The sequence below is a fragment of the Pteropus medius genome, unplaced genomic scaffold, assembly GCF_902729225.1.
Source record: "Pteropus medius unplaced genomic scaffold, Ma_sr-lr_union100, whole genome shotgun sequence".
In the NCBI taxonomy this organism is placed as follows: domain Eukaryota; kingdom Metazoa; phylum Chordata; class Mammalia; order Chiroptera; family Pteropodidae; genus Pteropus; species Pteropus medius.
In genome coordinates, this window is record NW_024354503.1 from 6,402,987 (window position 1) to 6,421,546 (window position 18,560).

The window sequence follows — 18,560 nt, forward strand, 5'->3', positions numbered from 1 at the left end:
CCTCCTGAAGTCTGGGTCTATGCTGGAAATCTGCATCTGATTTCTTAGTTTTGTGCCAGAGGAATTTGGGGGGTGGTTGAGGTAAGTAAGGTACAGCTAAGTCAAAGTACCTATGCCATAAAAAGCCTTCAAAGATCTTTAAGGAAGCACTCATCTTAGGAGAAATGTATCTAATTGCAGTTATGACTTATATTCTAAAAGATCAGTTTTAATGAAATTGAGACTATAATACAGTTGGGTCTATGGATAGGGAGAAAACAATGTGAAAGGACATCAAGAAAATGACACCTAATTTTTTTTTTGGTCACTTATCTGCCAGGTACCACCAGCATGAGCAAAAAAAAAAATCATTGTTTCTACCTATTACCAATTTGGGAAAGTTTCTTGTAGCTGAGATTGAAGAAAGAAACTGACAACTCCAGCATTATATCAAGTTTTATTAAGGGAATTTACCACAACAGAAGCCTCCACTGCCACAGGGCAAGATGTACAGGAGACCAGCCTCAAATACCAAGAAAATGTCTTGCATGCTTGCTTCCGGCCTGTTTCAAGAACCAGCAGGCCCTAGGGCAGAGAGGATGAGTCAGGGGATTTCTTGTTACTTAGCTGCTCTTGGAATAGTCTCTCCTCCAAACCTGTTGTCTTTTAGCTTGCCTCGTCCCATAGAGCTTCTCTCCTGGAAAGTATAAGCAAGGGTGTTAATATTGCCCCAATTAATCAATGCCACTCGCAGGTATTTTTCTAAGAGCTGGTCTCAGTCCCATATCCGCATTTATCATCCATAGATGTCCACTCAGATTAGGTTTCATCCTGGACCAGTCACCCTAAAAAAATACCTTGAGCTAGATGAAACTACATGTTGATACCCAATCCATCTATTCTCCCTGGGGAGGGGTAAGATTTCATTGGTTTGGTTTGAGTTTACCCCAAACAACTGAACCACTATACAGTATATTCACAGCAACCTGCCCAGGCTGCCCAACATGCAGGGCTGTCCCCTCTGCTGCATTCTACTCACAGAACATGCTCTGGGACTTAAAGGTGGACAAATCTAACTGGCCAAATCATTCCATAAACATTTCTGTTCTCTGGCCATCAACAGTTAACATATAGCACACAAGACAAGTGTAAATAATGTATTAAAAAGCTGAGATCTTTACATAGACCTGAGTAGCCTTATATCTATTTGCTACACTTCTTAGGGTGCACAACAGTTAAGTGCTACCTGAAGCTCCAAGGAAGTTGTGATACAGCTTCAACATATCCAACAATGTAGATCCAACACTAGAGGAAGACTGCTTACTGGTAACAAATCTAAAAAAAGGAGGACACTATCAATCAAGAGGCAAGAAAGCCATCGGTAAATCCCTCCCAATTACAGAAGTATTAGCCAGCAATCACTACACAAAATGCCCAGAGCTTCACATACATCCTCCGTAAAATTATCCAATTTTACCAGGGTGGAGGAAACAGGTTCAGAGACTTCAACTCTGTGTGAAACGAGCCCACATGCTATATATACGGCAGACTATAAACACTGTGAGGCCAACTTCAGTATTACTTTTCCTCCTTTTACGACCACCAAGACCGGTGTTCAGATCTGATGGGAAAGGGAACTGGAAGGTCAGGATGTACAACATCTAACTTTACCTTACTCTAAAGCATAAGGAGAGCCACAATCTGGTTATCTTCAGGTTCTTCAGTATCAGACAACTGCCAGGAAATTTGGGGTCAACCTGCAGAAAAAGTGGGAAAGGTCTAAACCAAAAAGTTGATCCAATACACCCCTATCTACGTGGATGTTAATGGAAACACCTGTATGCAGGTGGAAGGCTTCCAGCCCAGATCCTGACAGGTTATAGGAAAGGCGAGTGGCAGCTACAGGTATTACGCTGACCTGAGCTGTCAAAGTCTCTCCAGGTTGCTCTAGCATGCAGTTGGAGATCCCATGGCTACAACCAGCCACGGCCCTTGGGAACATGCTGTAATGCCCAACCAAGTAGCTGCCAATTACTCTCAAGAAACCTACCAGGTTCTGAGGTGGTTGTGTTCCAGCACATCCTGACCCGAGTCCTCACCGACCAGAAAGCAACTTGTCATCCTGCAATCTTCATCAGGCACAGCTAAGATGAGAACACAATTGTCCTGAGTGATCTTTTTGTACCTTCGTTTGGTCTTCAAAATCATAAAGGCTTGACTGGCCTTTTAGTCCTGGTACTGACGCCTTAAGTTTTTGAGGGCCTAAAGCACTGACAAGATCTGTGCCAGTGCCACTGGATTTTCCCAGTACACATGTGTTTAGCTCACTCCCATATGGCCTCCATACTGTCTTGGCCTCAACAAGCTACTTCTCAAGAGTCTTATTCTGTTGACTGTATACAAAGGCCCCCGCCAACTTAAAGTTTCTGCTGGCCTCTGGGAACGCGTCCATCTTAACACAGGTGTCCGTTTAAACCTGAGAAATGGCAGGTACGATAGGAATTGTCTTTTCCCGAAATGTTGCAGATCAGTTACAGCAAACAGAACGGCGACCGTCAAGGAAAACTTACTATGGGCTCCTTTTTTGACCACAGCAGCTATGTGGAAGCAGCTGCAGCTTCGATAAGGGCCACAAGGCAATTTAGGTCACATCCCCAGGGCAGCCCCAAGTGCTACTAGACTCTCAGACTTATCTAAATCCTGTGCAACCTTACTGCCTACTGAAATTCATCTACTAGGCCATTCTGGAGACCAAGAGAACACAAATATCCTATAGGTCCCTTTATTTTACAATGTTACCACTTTATTTTACAATGTGCCAGTGTTTTGTCTCAAGGACCATTTTACCACACCCATTTTACAGATATGGGCTTGAACCAATTACGTTTCCTTGTTGAAGGTCGCCAGTCAATTTAGAAAGTGACAGGACCAGGATTCAAAATAGGACAGGAATTACTCCAGAAAACCTTGTCCTCAAATGCACCAGGGTGACCTCCTTAATAGGTGTTGTGCAGCCGGATAATTTAGGTTAAGTGACTTACCCAAATTACCCAGCAAGTAGCGGTCACAGGCAGATCCAGTTCAAAGTCTGGCTGACACCACCACGCGGCCTCCTCAAAATTAAGCCATTTCAGGCCCAGGACTGGTGTGCACCGGGCGTTACCCGCGTTACTCACCGTCACACCAGAGCGCAGGGCTGTGCGGGCCAAGGCGGGAGAAGGGCGCGCGGCTCTCATGGGCTCCATCCACTCTCCCTGCGCATGCAAGCCGACATGCCCTTTCGGACCTCGACCCCAGCAGGCCAGGAGGCCCGGCTCCTCTGTGCAGTACTCAACATCTCGCAGCTTTGGGAGGCAGCCCCGGCGAGTGCGGGACAGGTGGCGGCTAGGCTAAGGGCGGTGGGTCTGGTAGAGGATGGGCTTAGATGGCAACAGGCCGGCTTCCCTGCGGGAGCACACACCAAGACCGCGGCGGCCGGGAGAAAGGGCGTGGGGACGCCGGGCGGGTGTTTATATAGGCCCTGCCTCTCGCGGCCGCGCCTGACAGTTGGAGCAGCGCGCGGCGCAGACCGCTGGGAGTTGTAGTCCATTTTCTCTCCTGCGCTGGGTGGAGCGTCCGGCTTCCAGCTCCACGTACGTGCGTGCGGGGAGGGAACCTTTCCACAGGGAATAGAGGAACCAAGTAAACGGTTTTTTCAAGGTCTTAAAAGGCTCTTTCGCCTTCGTTCAGCACTCACTGGACGACCTGTACAGGGCACTGGGCCTACAAATGACTCAGACTCGCCGTGCCCCCTGGAGTTCAGTCTGGGAAGATTTTCAAAGCTGGGAATGGACTCATCCCAGATCGCCGTGGGCCTGAAGAGGGGCAGCGGCTGAGTGTTTCGGGGAGGGGCTCTGTGTCTTCTTGGAGAGGAGTCTTGGGAGGGCATCTTAGGAAGAGGCGATTGATGACTGGTGAGATGAATGCATTATTTATTCAAGGCTCGTCTTTTCTACTAATAGATAAATACCTTTTCTGGGTCCTTAATAAACTATGCGCGATTATTTCAGCTACTTTTCATAATAACCCTATGTATAGGTATTATAATTATGTCCTTACAAATAAGGAAACTGAGGAATGGATCACACAGCTAGCTAGCGAGGTAAAAACTAAAATCCAGGAGTCCACGCCAGAGACCACACTCATAATCGCTATGTGCATGCACATGTGCATGTTTTGTCCATCGAATGAATAAGTTTCAATATACAAATAGTAGTTGTCAAGAATTAAGCACCATTCTGTGTTTAATCTATTCATTAATTTATACCTTTATGTACACTTTAGGAAGTAGGCACTACAATTTTTCTCATTTTCTGGAGAAGGCAACAGACTAAGAAGGTAAGAAACTTTCTGATAACTTCCAAATGTGTGTCTCCAGCCCTACTTTTCTCCTGCGCTCCAGACCTTATATAATGCTGCTTCTAGACACTTGGATATCTAATAAATAGGCTTCTCAGAACACAGCCTTTCTTCCTGCTAACCTGCTCTTCCCCTTCTCAGTATGTCCTTTGAGTGATCCTGAACTCTTCTCTTTTTCTAACATCTCATGTCCAATCGTTCAGCAAATCCCGTGTTCACCTTTAAGATGTCTCAGGAATCACTGTTTCTTACCACCTTCACTGATGCTATCATTATCGCCTGCCCACAAGACAGCAGCAGTCTCCTAACTAGTCTCCCTGATTCTAGTCTCGTTGCGCCCCACACTCTGGGCTCAACACACCAGCCAGGGTGTTAAAAGAACAAAAGTTTTTCATTTTGATGAATCCAATATATTTTTTTCTTTTGTAGTTTATGCTTTTTTGTATACTAGTTTTAAAATCTTTGCCTAACTCATGAACGTTAAGATTTTATTCTGTTTTCGTCTAGAAGTTTAATAGTTTTAGCTCTTATATTTGGATCTGTGATTCATTTTGAGTTAATTTTTGTGCATAGTGTGAGATAGGAGTCAAGGTTTATTTATTTATTGCATATGGCATCCAATTGTCCCACATTCATTTGTTGAAAAAGTTGTCTTTTTCCATCTAATTGCTTTGGCACATTTGTTAAAAATAAATTGACCAGATGTGTAGATATGTTTCTGTACTCAATACTACACTGTGTTTATTACTATAGCTTTTTAATAAGTCTTGATATAGGGTAGTATGTCATCCAACTGTTTTTTCTTTTTCCCAAAATTGTTTTAGCTATTTCAAGCCCTTTGCGTTTCCATATAAATTGTAGTATCAGCTTATTTGTAGTTTTTTTTTAAAAAAAGCCTACTGGGTGTATAGCCATGCTACCCTGAACAAGCCCAATCCCATCTGATCTCGGAAGCTAAGCAGGATCAGGCCTGGTTAGTTACTTGGATGGGAGACCACCTATGAAGACCAGGTGCTGTAGGCATAAAAAATAAAAAATAAGGGATTGTAAACTGACAAGTTCACAGATTGCCGTCTGTGAGGTCAACCAAGGGTCACCTCGCTTAAAAAAAAAAAAGCCTACTAGTATTTGGTTGGTATTGCATTGACTCTATAGATTAATTTGGGAAGAATCGACATCTTAATATTGAGTTTCAACCATGAGAGGATGGTATACTTTCCTTTTTTTTTTTTTAGATCATCTTTAATTTTTCTCAACAGTGTTTTGTAATTTTTAGTATACAGGTCTTGTATCTTGTATATCTTTGGTCAAATTCATCCCTAAGTGTTTCATATTTTTGATGCTATTGTAAATGGTATTATTATTGTCAATTTCACATTCCAAATGGTCATTGCTAGTATACAGATATAGAATTAAATTTTGCATGTGTATCATGCAACCTTGTTAAAATCACTTATTAATTTTAATAGCTTTTTTGGAAGTTTCTTAGGATTTTTCACATCTGTGAATAAAGATAGGTTTACTTTTTCCTTCTCAATCTGGATGCCTTTTATTTCTTTTTCTTGTCTTATAGCACTGGCTAGGATCTATTGATGTTGAATTATTAGTTACATTTTATAAAAATTAAACACTTGATCTTCAAATAACATTATTAAGAAAATAAAAAGCAAGAGACAAACTGGGAGGAAATAGTTGCAAAACATTCAACAAAGGACTTGTATCTAGAACAAAAAGAATTTCTAAAACTCAGCAGTAAAAAGAAAAACTCACTTATTAAAAAAAATGGCCATAAAAAAGGCCACAAAATTTGAAAGGCACCTCACTAAAGGAGATAAACAGATGGCAAATAAACACATGAATGACGCTCAACACCATCAGTCATTAGCGAAATGCAAATTAAAACTACAATGAGATAACACCACAAATCCAATGGAATGGAAAGTAGCTAATATCAAATGTTGATAAGAAAGTAGAGCAAATAGAACTCTCATACAGTGTCCAGGAGTATAAAATGGTACAACTACTTTGGAAAATAGGCAGTTTCTAAAAAAGTAAAATATGCACCTACCATATAACCCACCCATTGCCCTACTAGGTATTTCCCAAGAGATATGAAAGCTTACATCTCCACAAAGACTTGAACATGAATGTTCACAGCAGTTTTACTTGTAATGCTTAAGACTAGAAACAATCCAGATGTCCTTCAGGAGACGATTAATGGTGGTATATCCATACAGTGGAATACTACTCAATTATAAAAAGGAACATGCTTTATATGTGCATCGAAATTAATGAAATCTCAATGTTATTGAGTGAAAGAAGCCAAAGAATACATATATTATGATTTCATTTGCATAAACTTCTAGAAAATGCAAAGTAATCTCTAGTAACAGAAAGAAAATTAGTGGTTGCCCAGGAGAGAAAATTAGTGGGGATCAGGAGAGCAGAACTTACAAAGGACATGGGGGACCTTTTTGGGGTGAGAGATGTTCATTATCTTGATTATGGTAATGGGTTCATGGGGTATACACTTATGTCATGACTCCTTATATTGTACATTTTTAATATGTGCAGTTTGTGTATCAATATACCCCAATAAAGATTATTTTTTAAAAGTAAGCAAGAAAAAATTTAGATCATGTAATTTACCTGCCCCCAAATCACTGACTTCTCAACACATTTGGAATAAAAGCCAAAGACTCCAGGATGGCCTCTGAGGCCACGGATGATTTGGCTCTTCCTCCTCTCGGCCGTCATTGCCCATCACTTGCTTCCTCCTTCATTCTGCTCCCTCTTCCCAGTCTCTCTGCTCTTTGCCTGCTTCCATGTCAGGACCTTTGCTCTTGCTGTTCTTTCTGTCTGGAACTAGCCTCCCTGCATCTTTGTGGTCAGCACATGTGGACAGTGCACTGTCAGCATTAGGTTCCTTGACAGCCACACTACTCACTCCCTACTTCTCCTGAGTTTCTGTTCAAATGTCACGTCAGACTACCATAATTTGATATAACACCCTGCCACCTCTCAAGCCATTTCCCTGCTTATTATTTATAACACTTACTGCTCCCTGTCCTCACATTATATATGTATTTATTTCTTCTCTATTACCATGTGAGCTCCCCAAGAACAAGAATTGTGTCTTTTTATTTTCACTGCTATGTAAGTAAGTGTCCGGTACATAAGAGACAGCTAGCACTATTGAAATAATTACTATGTGAAAGAATGAATTAACGAATAAAACTTGGCCAAGGTAACATCGCTAGCAAGTGGCAGTTGGTACTAAAATCCAGATCTGTCTATTGCAAATGTGCATAGCCTTACCTGCTATGTTATGTTGACTTCCAGAACTACCCTATGAGGCGGGTGCCACTGTTTGCCTCACTTAATAGAAAGGGAAGCAGGGGTGGGAGGAGAGATGACTTGCCCCAGGTCACACAGTGAGTCTGTAGCAAGATCAGCTGACATCTGGATTCAAGGGCCAGGTGCAGGAAGAGGCAGGCACATGACCCCAGCCCACAGCAGAAGCATATCAGAGAGGAAGTTCAAAGAACCCAATGCTGACAGTGCACTGTCCACATGTGCTGACCACAAAGACTTCTGGGAAGGCTGGGTTCAGACTGCATTTCAAGCTGTTTCCTGACTCTGCCTTTGTCCAACTGCCCTTCTTCCCTGACCTCCCCAGCTCCCAGTTGTCCTTGGAGACCCACCTTCAGCAACACCTCCTCCAAAAGATCTTCTCTGACCCTATATCTCCCTGAGTCCTGCTCTATTGTGGTATTTGACTGATTGACTGACTGAACGAATGAATGAATAAATAGCACTTATCTACTTTCATTAATTCATTCAACCATAAATATTTACTGAGTTCTGCTTTGTGTCAGCACTAAGGATACAACCATTGATCCCCTGCCCTCAAGGGGCTTGATCCTATGAGGGAGACAGACATCACAGTGAACAAAAGGGCACATGACTTCAGTGGCCAGTCAGTGAGGGGCTTCCTAAGACCTGAAGTAGGGATTAGTTAGTCTTCTGAAGAGCAGAAGAGGAGTGTTCTTGGCAGAGGCTGAGAAAAGATGCTCAGCATGGCTGGAGCTCAGAGCACCAGTGGTAGATAAGGGGCTGGGGGCATCTGCAGGGACCTGACATAAATATTTTTCAGCCTAATAGAGTGAGGTGGAGAGAATGTCTTGATGGAGGAACTGGTAAGGGCAGGTGATAGTGGAGCAGACTCCCATTTTGGGCAGTACCGACAGAAGACAATCCCTCCAACACGGATCCTTCTTGAGGTGCCTTCTGGTTCCTGGATTCTCAGGCTCCTCTCTCTCCTACTCCTGGAGGTAAGAGGCGAGCACAGACATTCCTTCATGTTTTCCCTGAAGCGGGGCCAAGGGCCAGGATTACTTGGAGACCTGACAGTATGGCTACTCATTGATTTGTTTAGGGTTGGCCAGAAGAAAACCTGGGCCTTCCCAGATCCCCAAACTGTCTAGCCAGAAACAGAAATAGCAAACAAGGTTTTAGCGCTGGGTAGACTTGGACGCTAGTCTCAGTCTTCATTGCTGGTTACTTCTTTGAACCTCAGTTTCCTCATCTGTAAAAACGATCAAGATAACAACTCCTATTCACTCAGTTGTGCAAGGAGGAACTGTGATGATGTGATATTTGCAACAGTGAGGACTCCCTACCACCCCACCAATTTGCCCAAACAAGTTAAACTGTTAAAATCCGCTTATCTGGGACCAGCCAGAAGTCCAGCCTTGATGTCCTGGGTTGCCAGAAGGCCAGACTAGAAAGGATGGAATGGATCTTGGAAGCAGATGTGCCTGCCTTCCCCTTGCTCCTAGCCCAAGTGGGACCTGACGCCATGTCCTCTTGGGACTTACTTTGCAGTCCCCTTTTGTGGTACATGGAGAGAGTAATGAAGAGTGAGACAAACCTGTTATGAGGCCCAGCTCTGCTATGGGACCCGAGACAAGCCACACATCTGAGCTTCAGTCTCCTTAGCTCTAAAATGGACACACTATGGCCCTCTCAAAGGGTTGTTGCCCACACAAGATAAGTAACTGACCATTTGGCCTCTTAAATGTTAGCTGTCCAGTCCACAGGCCAACTGCACTCTCTCTGGAATCACAGTTGTCTGTCTGTGTCTGTCTTGCCTCCTTTACCTGGCTGTGACCAGTTCTTCTCTGGGCCTTGGGGTCCAGCACAGGTAGGCTGGGAGGAAGCAGTGGGGGCTTGGTGAACATCGAATCTCAACAGTCAATGGGAGGCACAGTGGGGCTCCAGGAAAGGGACACCTGGGCAGGAACTTGGTAGCACCTCATAAACCATCAGCTTTCTAGAGTGGTGTCTCCAGGTCCAGCAACAGGGGCCCAAGGGGGAACTAACAGGAGAGGGACGTGGAGAAAGAAAGTATCCCAACGGATGGATGAATGCCGCTCTAGCACAGTTCGTCTCAGGCCAATGCATGTTTGGTTATCATTCCTCCCTAGTCGTCCTTCCTACATTATCTAGTTTAATTCTCTTCATCTGAACTAGGGGTTACTATTATCCCCATTTTACAGAGGAGAAAACTGAGGCTCAGAGAGAGTAAGTGACTTTCCTAGGTGCTTCCACCAGCAACTTCCTCGGGGATCGGTCCCCTTGTGCTGAAAACGTTCCAGGCTCTGCAGTCCTTTGTGTGTCTTTGGTTGCTCAGTGGCCGCCTGGGGCGGGGGCGGCGGGGGCGGGGAGTGGGGCGGGGCCAGCCTTCCTGGACTAGGGCTGGGGCGGGACAATGACGGCCGGGCTAGGGGAGTCCAGACGGGCCATGGAGGCAGGGGACTGCCGCTACCAGTTTCGGATCGCGCTGCTGGGGGACGCGGCTGTGGGCAAGACGTCGTTGCTGCGGCGGTACGTGGAGGGCGGGCCCGGGACGCCGGAGCCGGAGCCGGAGCCCGAGTCAGCGCCCACGGTGGGCGTCGAGTTCTACAGTCGCGCGCTGCAACTACGCGCGGGTCCGCGTGTCAAGCTGCAGCTCTGGGACACCGCGGGCCAGGAGCGCTTCAGGTGCCTGGTGGGGCAGGGTGCGGAGGGTGTGAGCTGGACCAGGAAGGGACGAAAATGTGAGGGACCTCGGGTTCTGGGATCAACACAGGTCCACAGGGCTATGGGAATCCTCCTGAAGGGCCAGCCTCAATGGCCAAAGTAGAGGTGTGGGTGACCCTGCACTGGGTGTCGGATCGTCCACTCTTAAGCCATTCAACCTACAAATACAGGTGGTGGGCTAAGCCCCTGGGCCAGATGCTTGAGACCTGGCGCCTCCCTAGGGGACATTCAGGCCTTAGGAGTAGGGGGAAAAGACCTCTGACATTGAAAGGGGAGGACTGAATGATGTGGATGCTGAGAGAGCCCACAGAGAGGGAAGTGTCAAGAAGATGGGAAAGGAGAGCTTTGTGTTGGCCCAGAAGAATCCATAGGAGTTTGCCAGGCAGAGAATGGGGATGCAGACCTGCAATGGGGAAATCAGCAGGCCTCCTCCAGGAATGGAGGAATGGTCAGGAGAGTATGTGAATCAAACTTGCTCCATGACTGGGGAGCATGCAGTCTCTTGGGAGAGACACAGATTCCAGGAAGACTGAAGCACAGGGCAGAGTGAAATGGGGATGAGGGGTGAGGCAGTCAGTGGATGGAGGGAAGGTCCTGCCTCTGGGGGATGTTCTGAAGGCATAAGCTTCTCCCAACTTACTCCCCAACCCCATCAGGTGCATCACCAGGTCTTTTTACCGGAACGTGGTGGGTGTACTGCTGGTCTTTGATATGACAAACAGAAAGTCCTTTGAACACATCCGAGACTGGCACCAGGAAGTGATGGCTACTCAGGGCCCTGACAAGGCCATCTTTCTGCTTGTTGGCCACAAGAGTGACCTGCAGAGCACCCGTTGTGTCTCAGCCGAGGAGGCAGAGGAGCTGGCTGCTTCTCTGGGTATGGCTTTCATGGAGACCTCAGCCAAAGATAACTGCAATGTGGACCTGGCCTTTGACACGCTCGCCGGCACCATTCAGCAGGCCCTGCAGCAGGGGGATATCAAGCTGGAGGAGGGCTGGGGGGGCATTCGGCTCATCGACAAGACTCAAATCTCTAGGCCCCGCAGCAGGAAGCAGCATGCAGGCCCATGCCAGTGTTGACTGTGGGAGGGAAAGGGTTAAGCAGTGCCCACCTCAGAAATGCTGGTGGGATGGAGAGAGTGTCTCTCCAAAGAGCAAATGGCAGACTGTACCCAAAGCGTTCATATAAAGTTTCCTGGCACAGTTACGTCTCTTGGATTTTGGGGTCTTAGAGCTCAGCCCCTTTCCACCAGAAGGGTCTAGAGGCAGGTATGCAGCTTCCTGTCCTTGAGCCTGTTTCCTCATAAAAGACTTACCTGGGGCAGGAAGGATAGGGGTGCATGAATGAGATAATAGATGGGATATGTTCAGCCAGAGCCTGCCACATGCTGAGAACTGAATGACAAGAACTGTCATCACCACTCTTTCTTCTCTTGGCCAGAATGTGGCCATTTCCAGCAGTGTTCTTGGGCTTGGATGCTGAAACTCGGCGTCTGCACGCCTCTGCACAGGCAAGGGTGGGTGCAGGGAATTTCAGGGCCAGCCTGGCTTGGAGCCTCCCTAGGTCCTCAGGCTTGGATGAGTCTGAGCATGGGATTAAGGTGTGGTTGTTGCTACCCAATGATCTGGAAAGCCTGGCTGAAGAACCCATAACCTCCTCCCCTACCCCCACCCTCACCCCCACCCCTTACCTGCTTGGGGTGCTGTGGGGAGGAGGAACCACACTCTTTGGGAACTGCCCACCCTTCAGGGTGATCTAAGGGGGGAGGGGGCGACCCTTTTGTCCAAACTCCAGACAACTCTGAAGGTCAAACCCTGCTTTACCACTCATTGTGGGATCTATTAAAGCCACTGTTGTGATATCCCTCTGCTCAATCCTGCTTTCCTCCCCCAAGCAGATATTAATCTGAATAATGCAGTTGACCCTTGAAGAGCATTGATTTGAACTGTTTGAACTGTGTGGGTTTGCTTATACGTGGATTTTTCCAATTGACTCGCACAATTCAAACCCACGTTATTCAAGGGTGAACTCCATGGCTGGGAATCTGTGTATGCAGAGGGCCAAGTATGGTGATACGCAGATTTTTTACTGTGTGGGAGGTCAGTGCCTCTAACCCTGGAGCTGTTAAAAAATCAACATACTAATCACCAGCTCAAAATCTGCTTCCTGGGGAACCTAATGTGCAACAGAAACTGCCAGGCAGAGAATGTCCTGGAGTAATCAAGGAAGGCTTCATAGAGGAGATGGTGGTTATGTTGAGAAGAGTCTCAACATGTGTAGAGGGGGTGTCTTAGGGATGTCATTGTGCCAGTGGGCACAGAAGGGCATGGGCAGTTGCCATAGCAAAAAGAACACAACCACTTAATTTACTTTGTGACCTGGGGCCAGTTATTCCACTTCTTTGAGCCTCAGATTCCTTCTCAGTAACAGGTGACTGCTAATCTCCATCTTAGGGCTCTTGGGAGGTTTTCAATCAGGGTAAGTTTCTTAGCTTCCTCCTCATGGCGGTTGGGCCAGGTGGGTCTCCTGTGCACTGCCTTCTCCCTACCTCCTTTTAAAAACATCTTCACTTCACCCTTATGACAGTCTTGCAAGGTTAGCACGATTTTCCCCATTTCACAGATGGAAACACTTGGGCCAGGAAAGGAAAATGATTTTTTTTTAGAGCACATTATCATTCCTTCATCAAAATTTTTAAAATGAGCATCTGTTCTGTTCTGGGCTTTGGAGTCCTGATGACGAACATGACAGAAAAGCCTTCCCTGGGGCTGACATTCTAGTGGAAGAGAGAGAAAAACATGAAGTAATAAGTGAACTAAACTATTTCCAGCTGTGTTATAAAGACCACCGATGATGGAGATGGGACTGAGAGTGATGGGCTCCTTTAGAGCTGGATGGGGAGGGCCTCTCTGATGAGATAACTCTTGAGCTGAAACCTGAAGAAGGAGCCAAGCTAAGAGCAGAGATCTGGGCAGAAGAAACAGCTGTCAGCACTGACTGAGCACCTCTTATGTACTGTGTGAGATAGTTACTATGATTATTCCATTTTTCCGATATGGAGACTGAGGCCCAGAGGCAAGAGCCCGAGACAAATAAGATCTGGGCACTTTCTAGGAATTTATGGGAAATCTGAGCAACTAGAATGAAGAAGAAAATGATCTTCAAGGTGGTCTGTGGTTTCTAATTTCCAGGAGTTTCCCCAGACAGAAGTGTAAGTCTAAACTGAAGCTTATTTGGCAAATAAGCAGCTAATCCTGGGGTTAGAGGTGGAGATTTGGCTGTCAGGTGCTCAAAACAAATCCCCACAACCCTGGAAAAAGAGAAGAAGAGAAAATTAACCCTCTCCCCTCTCAAAATCCTGACTGAGCTTTGGAGAACAAGCCTGAAGCCCCAGCTACCCAGGGTGGGATCCACCTCCAAAGCAGAGATAAAGCCCATTGTCCCTAGCTGCCTCCTTCCAGAAATGTTCAGCAGGCTGGAGTCATACATCTCTTTCTCAGCCTCAATTTCCCATCTGTAAAGTGGGGATGATAATAGTTTCAAGTCTCACAATGTTGTTGTGAGGATTAAATGATATATGAACCCCTACCACATGGTGGGGCTCATGCACCATGAGCTATTTCTATTGCTAATGGCTTATTAACCCTGCAGCAACCTTGTGAGGTCAGGCTGATCTTGTCCTTTTCGTAAACAAGGACCTAAAAGGGCGGGAAACTGATGTGGCTGAACTTGTGAACTTGGGCCAGCTGAGTGCTCCGATAGCTTTATCCACCCCTGGGCCTCAAGGTCCTACCAAACCTCAGGTTTCTGATCCCACCCTCACAAGGCCCCTCCATGTGGCAAAACCTCTGGAGACTAAGTGGCTTTGATAGGGTGAGTCTGGCTAGAGAACAGCAGTGGAGGGAAGGGCGGAGGCTGGGAACAGCAGGCTGACCTGAGAGATGGAGCCTCACCTCCTACCATTGTTCAGAAGCAGGCCCTCCTGGAACAGGCCCCAGTTTGCCAATATTGTCACAGTTCAGGCCTCCTGGTCTCTAGTGTAGACTGTCACTCCTCTTGAGAGTCTCAGGCCTCTAGGGTTTCCTTGGTGATTCAGCATCCATATTGCTATAAGGGATCATGTTAAATTACAGATTTAACCTACCTGCTCCCTTCCTAAAATCTTTCCCGGCTTCCCATCCCCAATCCCCGGGCCTTGGACCAGTTGGTGGCCTGTTAGGAACTGAGCACGAGTCCCTGGTGCCTAAAATATTGGGGACCACTGCCCTATAGATTGACATCCAAATCCTTTTGCCCATTCCTGCCCCTTCCTGATGTAGTGCCCGCTGCATTTTCACACACTTTGCTCAACCAAATTCCAAACCACTTGAAGCCCTGGCCTTTGCTCATGCTGTTTCCTTTGCCAGGGAAGCCCCGGCCCTCACCCCTTTCCCTGTGTTATCTGATCCACTTGCAATACTCAAATAATATCTCCTCTTAACTATCACATTATCCCAGCTGCCAAAAATAGGGCAGATCCACTATGCATTAATCATGGGACTCACTTCATCTCCCTAAGCCTCTGTAGACTCACCTGTTAAACGGTGGAATACCTAACTCACAAGGTTTTAAAAAGGATTAGATGAAAAATCAAAGGCAGTGCTTCTCACACAGTGGAATTCACAAAGTGGAAGTCCCCTGATTCTTCCCTTGAGAGTTTTGCTGTTAATCACTGTGATAGAACAGAGACTACCGAAGTAACCACTTTGGGGACATAACAAGGATTCCAGATTCTAACGAAGTTCTTAACAGTCTTGACCCACTTCTGGAGATGTGGACTGGGCTTTGCTTTCTTACTTAGGGTAAAATTCCAGAATCTTTCCTTTGGGTCTATCCCTGGGGCTGCATAGCTTGTACAAGCCGCAGCTTTGGCCTCGCTTCTCCCTGCTGTCCTCCTACGCCCCCCAGACAACCTCTGGCAGCACCAGTTCTGCTTCATGCTCCCAGAAGACTCTACTGTGACCAAATCATCCTGTCAAGACACTATACAGAGGGCATCTTTATTGAGAGCGTCACCCAGATGGTGACGGTGAACTACTTTGTGCACTTTGTGGAGATTGAGCCTGAGGCCCAGGTGAAGCTTCAGTTCTGGGACACAACTGCCCAAGAAAGATTCCAGTGAGTGTGGCAGGAGCAGGCCCCTATGCCTTGCCTTCTACACCGCCCATCCCTGATGGGAAAGACCATCCACCAGGAAGGTAAGGGACAAGACAAGGGGCCTTGGATGCCATGTAGAAGAATGGACTCTGGACCAAGAGCACAAGTCTGAGTCCTGGCCTGCCCAGTGACCGAGGACAGGTCACATGACCTCTCTGGACCTGGATGTTCTTACCTATAAAATACGGGGCTGCACTGGGTGACTCTAGGGGACTTTGCTTTTGTAAGACCTTAGTCCAGCTTTGCCTCCTTCCTCCCTGCTTCACCTCACACAGGCACAGGGGACCCTCTCCAGGATAGCTTCTTGGTCTCATTGGTGTCCTTAAAACTCACCCCTGTTGTTGCAGCCACCCCCTACCCCTGCCTTTTGGTCAATGCTTTCTCAGGAAAACATCTCAAGGCTTATTCTTTTACATTTCGTCCAAATTAACTGTAGCAACTTCCTGGCTAGTCCCCTCCTGCCTGTTTTCAATTCCACTTTCCACACTGGCAGCCAGAGTGAGGCTTATAACATGCAAATATAATCACATCAGTCCTCCACCTAAAACTTCAGTGTACATTACCTGTACAGTGGTTTTCAAACTTTTTGTTTATATTCCTGTTTTCAGCATCGGAAAACTCTTGTCAGATGGAGTCTTTCTCATAGCACTAAAATGGCCAACAATTAAGATACAGCTTGCTCAGGCTGAAGAGGGGTAGGAAGCCCAGAGTCAGCCTGCTAGGCCAACCACACTACACCCTCTACCCCTGCAGGACATACATACACAGTGTACAGCCTCCAAAAGATGTGCACTGGACCACACCACTAAGCCTGAGCAATGTCCAGCCCTCAAGCTTACTGCTTATCTCTGGCCATCCTCTTCTAATGTTGTACCCTGTGTTTTAGAATCATTGATGCATTGACTTCATCTCTGGGCCTTTGCATATGCTGTTCTCATTAGTCACTCATTCTTTGTCTCCACAGGACTTAGACAGTTTAGGGCACAATTAAGAGCCAAGTCAGACAGACTTGGCTGAATTTCAGCACCATCACTATTAGCTGTGATCCTGGGTACTTAAAACTCTCTAAGTCTTAGTTACCTCATTGTAAAATGAGATTAAATGACATATCGCAAATAGAGTGCTCGACACATACTAGGCATATTCCTTCTTCTCTAGGCTTCTTGGGAAAACACAAGGAACTTATCCATGGAAGGTGCTTAGCACAGCACATGGCACCCAGTAAGCACTCTACAACAACTTTCCCAAAATGCAAGAGCACGAATCCATCACCCTGCTACCCCTCAAGCACCTCAGCATGTGTTAAGTCCTTTGCTCAGCACTGTGCTAGGCTTTGTGGATCAAAGTCAAGTGGGTGTGGTTACTTAGCTTAGTGAGGTAGAGGGCCTCATGCCCAGGGTGGGAGGCTGAGCTGCACCAGAGATGGATGGACACAAATTAGAAGATCCTTTACAGATCACTTGGTGACACCCCTCTCTCCTGTACCGCCACATCCAGTTGCCAATGCCTGCAAGTGCACCACTTTAAACAACCTTCAAACTTACTTCTCTCCACTTAACTACCACCACTCCAATCCAGGCAATAGCCTTGTAACAAATCTCTGCTTCCACAATTGCCCTCTCTTTCCGCTCTGGTCTACCTGTTCTCCATTGCCTGACCAGTGATCTTTACAAAATGCAAATATGACCACGTCATGTTCCTGCTTAAAATCCTTCAGTGGTTCCTGTTACTTTCTGCGTAAAGCCTTTGCTGGTACTGCACAACTTGGCCCGATTCGCCTCACCACACTGCCGCAGGGCTGGAATATATGCAGTTCTTTCACGGAAAGCGATCCTCATCCCTTCAGCTGGCTCCCTCAAATTACGGCTCAACTGGTCAGACGCCCTCCCTCTGGCCCCATGAACTTCTTTGCAGCCTCTGTCTCAAAGATAGTTTTACATTGCTCCCTGTGTTTTTGTTCATCACTGTAGCCCACTGCCAGGCCCAGGCTCAGCTCATGCTTGATGAGTGAACAAGCCCCTCCATATGCAGATAGGACAGGACTCAGATAGATAAAGTCACTTACCTGTCACATGGCAGATCAAGAATTGAGGTCTCTTGACTCTACCCCAGCTCTTTCCATTAAATTGCCCAACTTCCTTTGTCACCTTCAAGAATATGCCTTTCCTCCATGAAGGATTCGAAACTAATTCTGGGTTCCTTCTTGACTGCTGGGGTCAGTGACTTGCTCCTACTATCGAAACTCGGCTGGAGGCTTTTTGCTATTTGATATTGCCAACAGAACACCTTTTGGGAGCATCACCTGGTGGCATCAGGTTCTGGAGAAAAGTGAAACGCTTCAACATTGTCTTCCTGGTGGTAGGCCACAAGAGTGACCTGGTGGCTGAGTGACAGGTCGTGTTGGAAGAAGAGCTGAAGCTGGCTGCCTCTTTGGGCACTGTGTTGAGAACTCGGCCAAGAGCACAGCCTTTGAGCTGCTTACTCAAGAAATCTATGAGGCTGTGAAGAGAGGGGTCAAACTCAGAGTGGGAGGAAATGAAAAGCAGGGTCCCATTGCAGGCCAAGCCTCAAGAGACAGAAAGCAGGGCAAGGTGGACGTGCCTGTGCTGGTGGAAAAGCCACGCCCCCTGAAGCCCACAAGGCCTTCACAATCCACAAGGGCTTGATGGACACAGGTCAGGATGATGCTAGGAGCCACTGAAGGTCATAACTCTGAGGTCTCAAGGGGCCTGGTTTCCTCTGCACAATGGTGAAAATACCAGGATCAAAGATAGCCAACAACTAAGAACAGACAGGCACCTGCACAGACAGACCTTTGCCCAAAGCTATTGCCATCCCCTCTTCGGGCCCAGGATGAACACAACTTTCTCCAGGAGTTCCAAAAGAACAGTTCAAAACAGGC

The 18,560-nt window shown here is 46.7% G+C and overlaps 1 protein-coding gene, 1 long non-coding RNA gene, 4 other non-coding genes and 1 pseudogene across 8 annotated transcripts; 2 read left to right on the top strand and 5 right to left on the bottom strand.

The window, feature by feature from the left end:
• Window positions 1–417: 417 nt before the first annotated feature.
• Window positions 418–3,478, bottom strand: LOC120596299 (uncharacterized). 2 transcript variants are annotated; one of them, XR_005651129.1, is made up of 5 exons: window positions 3,021–3,478; window positions 2,030–2,123; window positions 1,651–1,736; window positions 1,226–1,314; window positions 418–676 (listed from the first exon to the last, which is right to left on the bottom strand). It is a non-coding gene; the product is annotated as an uncharacterized LOC120596299 (long non-coding RNA). The 2 variants fall into 2 exon arrangements; XR_005651130.1 differs by having other exon boundaries at window positions 423–676; window positions 3,156–3,478.
• On the bottom strand, window positions 747–820 carry LOC120596482 (small nucleolar RNA SNORD99). The gene has a single exon (XR_005651172.1). It is a non-coding gene; the product is annotated as a small nucleolar RNA SNORD99 (small nucleolar RNA).
• Window positions 1,489–1,625, bottom strand: LOC120596478 (small nucleolar RNA SNORA61). The gene has a single exon (XR_005651169.1). It is a non-coding gene; the product is annotated as a small nucleolar RNA SNORA61 (small nucleolar RNA).
• LOC120596476 (small nucleolar RNA SNORA44) lies at window positions 1,855–1,985 on the bottom strand. The gene has a single exon (XR_005651167.1). It is a non-coding gene; the product is annotated as a small nucleolar RNA SNORA44 (small nucleolar RNA).
• On the bottom strand, window positions 2,480–2,613 carry LOC120596475 (small nucleolar RNA SNORA16B/SNORA16A family). Its single transcript, XR_005651166.1, has one exon. It is a non-coding gene; the product is annotated as a small nucleolar RNA SNORA16B/SNORA16A family (small nucleolar RNA).
• A 126-nt stretch (window positions 3,479–3,604) lies between the features above and the next one.
• On the top strand, window positions 3,605–12,129 carry RAB42 (RAB42, member RAS oncogene family). Of its 2 annotated transcripts, XM_039854891.1 has the most exons (4): window positions 3,605–3,932; window positions 4,303–4,356; window positions 8,534–8,711; window positions 11,118–12,129. In XM_039854891.1, exon 4 carries the CDS (start codon window positions 11,173–11,175, stop codon window positions 11,539–11,541), a length of 369 nt encoding a protein of 122 aa, XP_039710825.1. In that variant the 5' UTR covers window positions 3,605–3,932; window positions 4,303–4,356; window positions 8,534–8,711; window positions 11,118–11,172; the 3' UTR covers window positions 11,542–12,129. The 2 variants fall into 2 exon arrangements, with proteins under 2 accessions (XP_039710825.1, XP_039710824.1); XM_039854890.1 differs by lacking the exons at window positions 3,605–3,932; window positions 4,303–4,356; window positions 8,534–8,711 and adding an exon at window positions 10,127–10,422.
• On the top strand, window positions 5,281–5,400 carry LOC120596412 (uncharacterized; annotated as a pseudogene).
• Window positions 12,130–18,560: the final 6,431 nt, after the last annotated feature.

Excerpts from the sequence above, each read along its gene's own strand:
- RAB42 (XM_039854890.1), top strand. The coding sequence starts at position 10,151 with ATGACGGCCGGGCTAGGGGAGTCCAGACGGGCCATGGAGGCAGGGGAC. Across the intron at positions 10,423-11,117 it reads GCGGGCCAGGAGCGCTTCAG|GTGCATCACCAGGTCTTTTT; the intron begins GTGCCTGGTGGG and ends CAACCCCATCAG.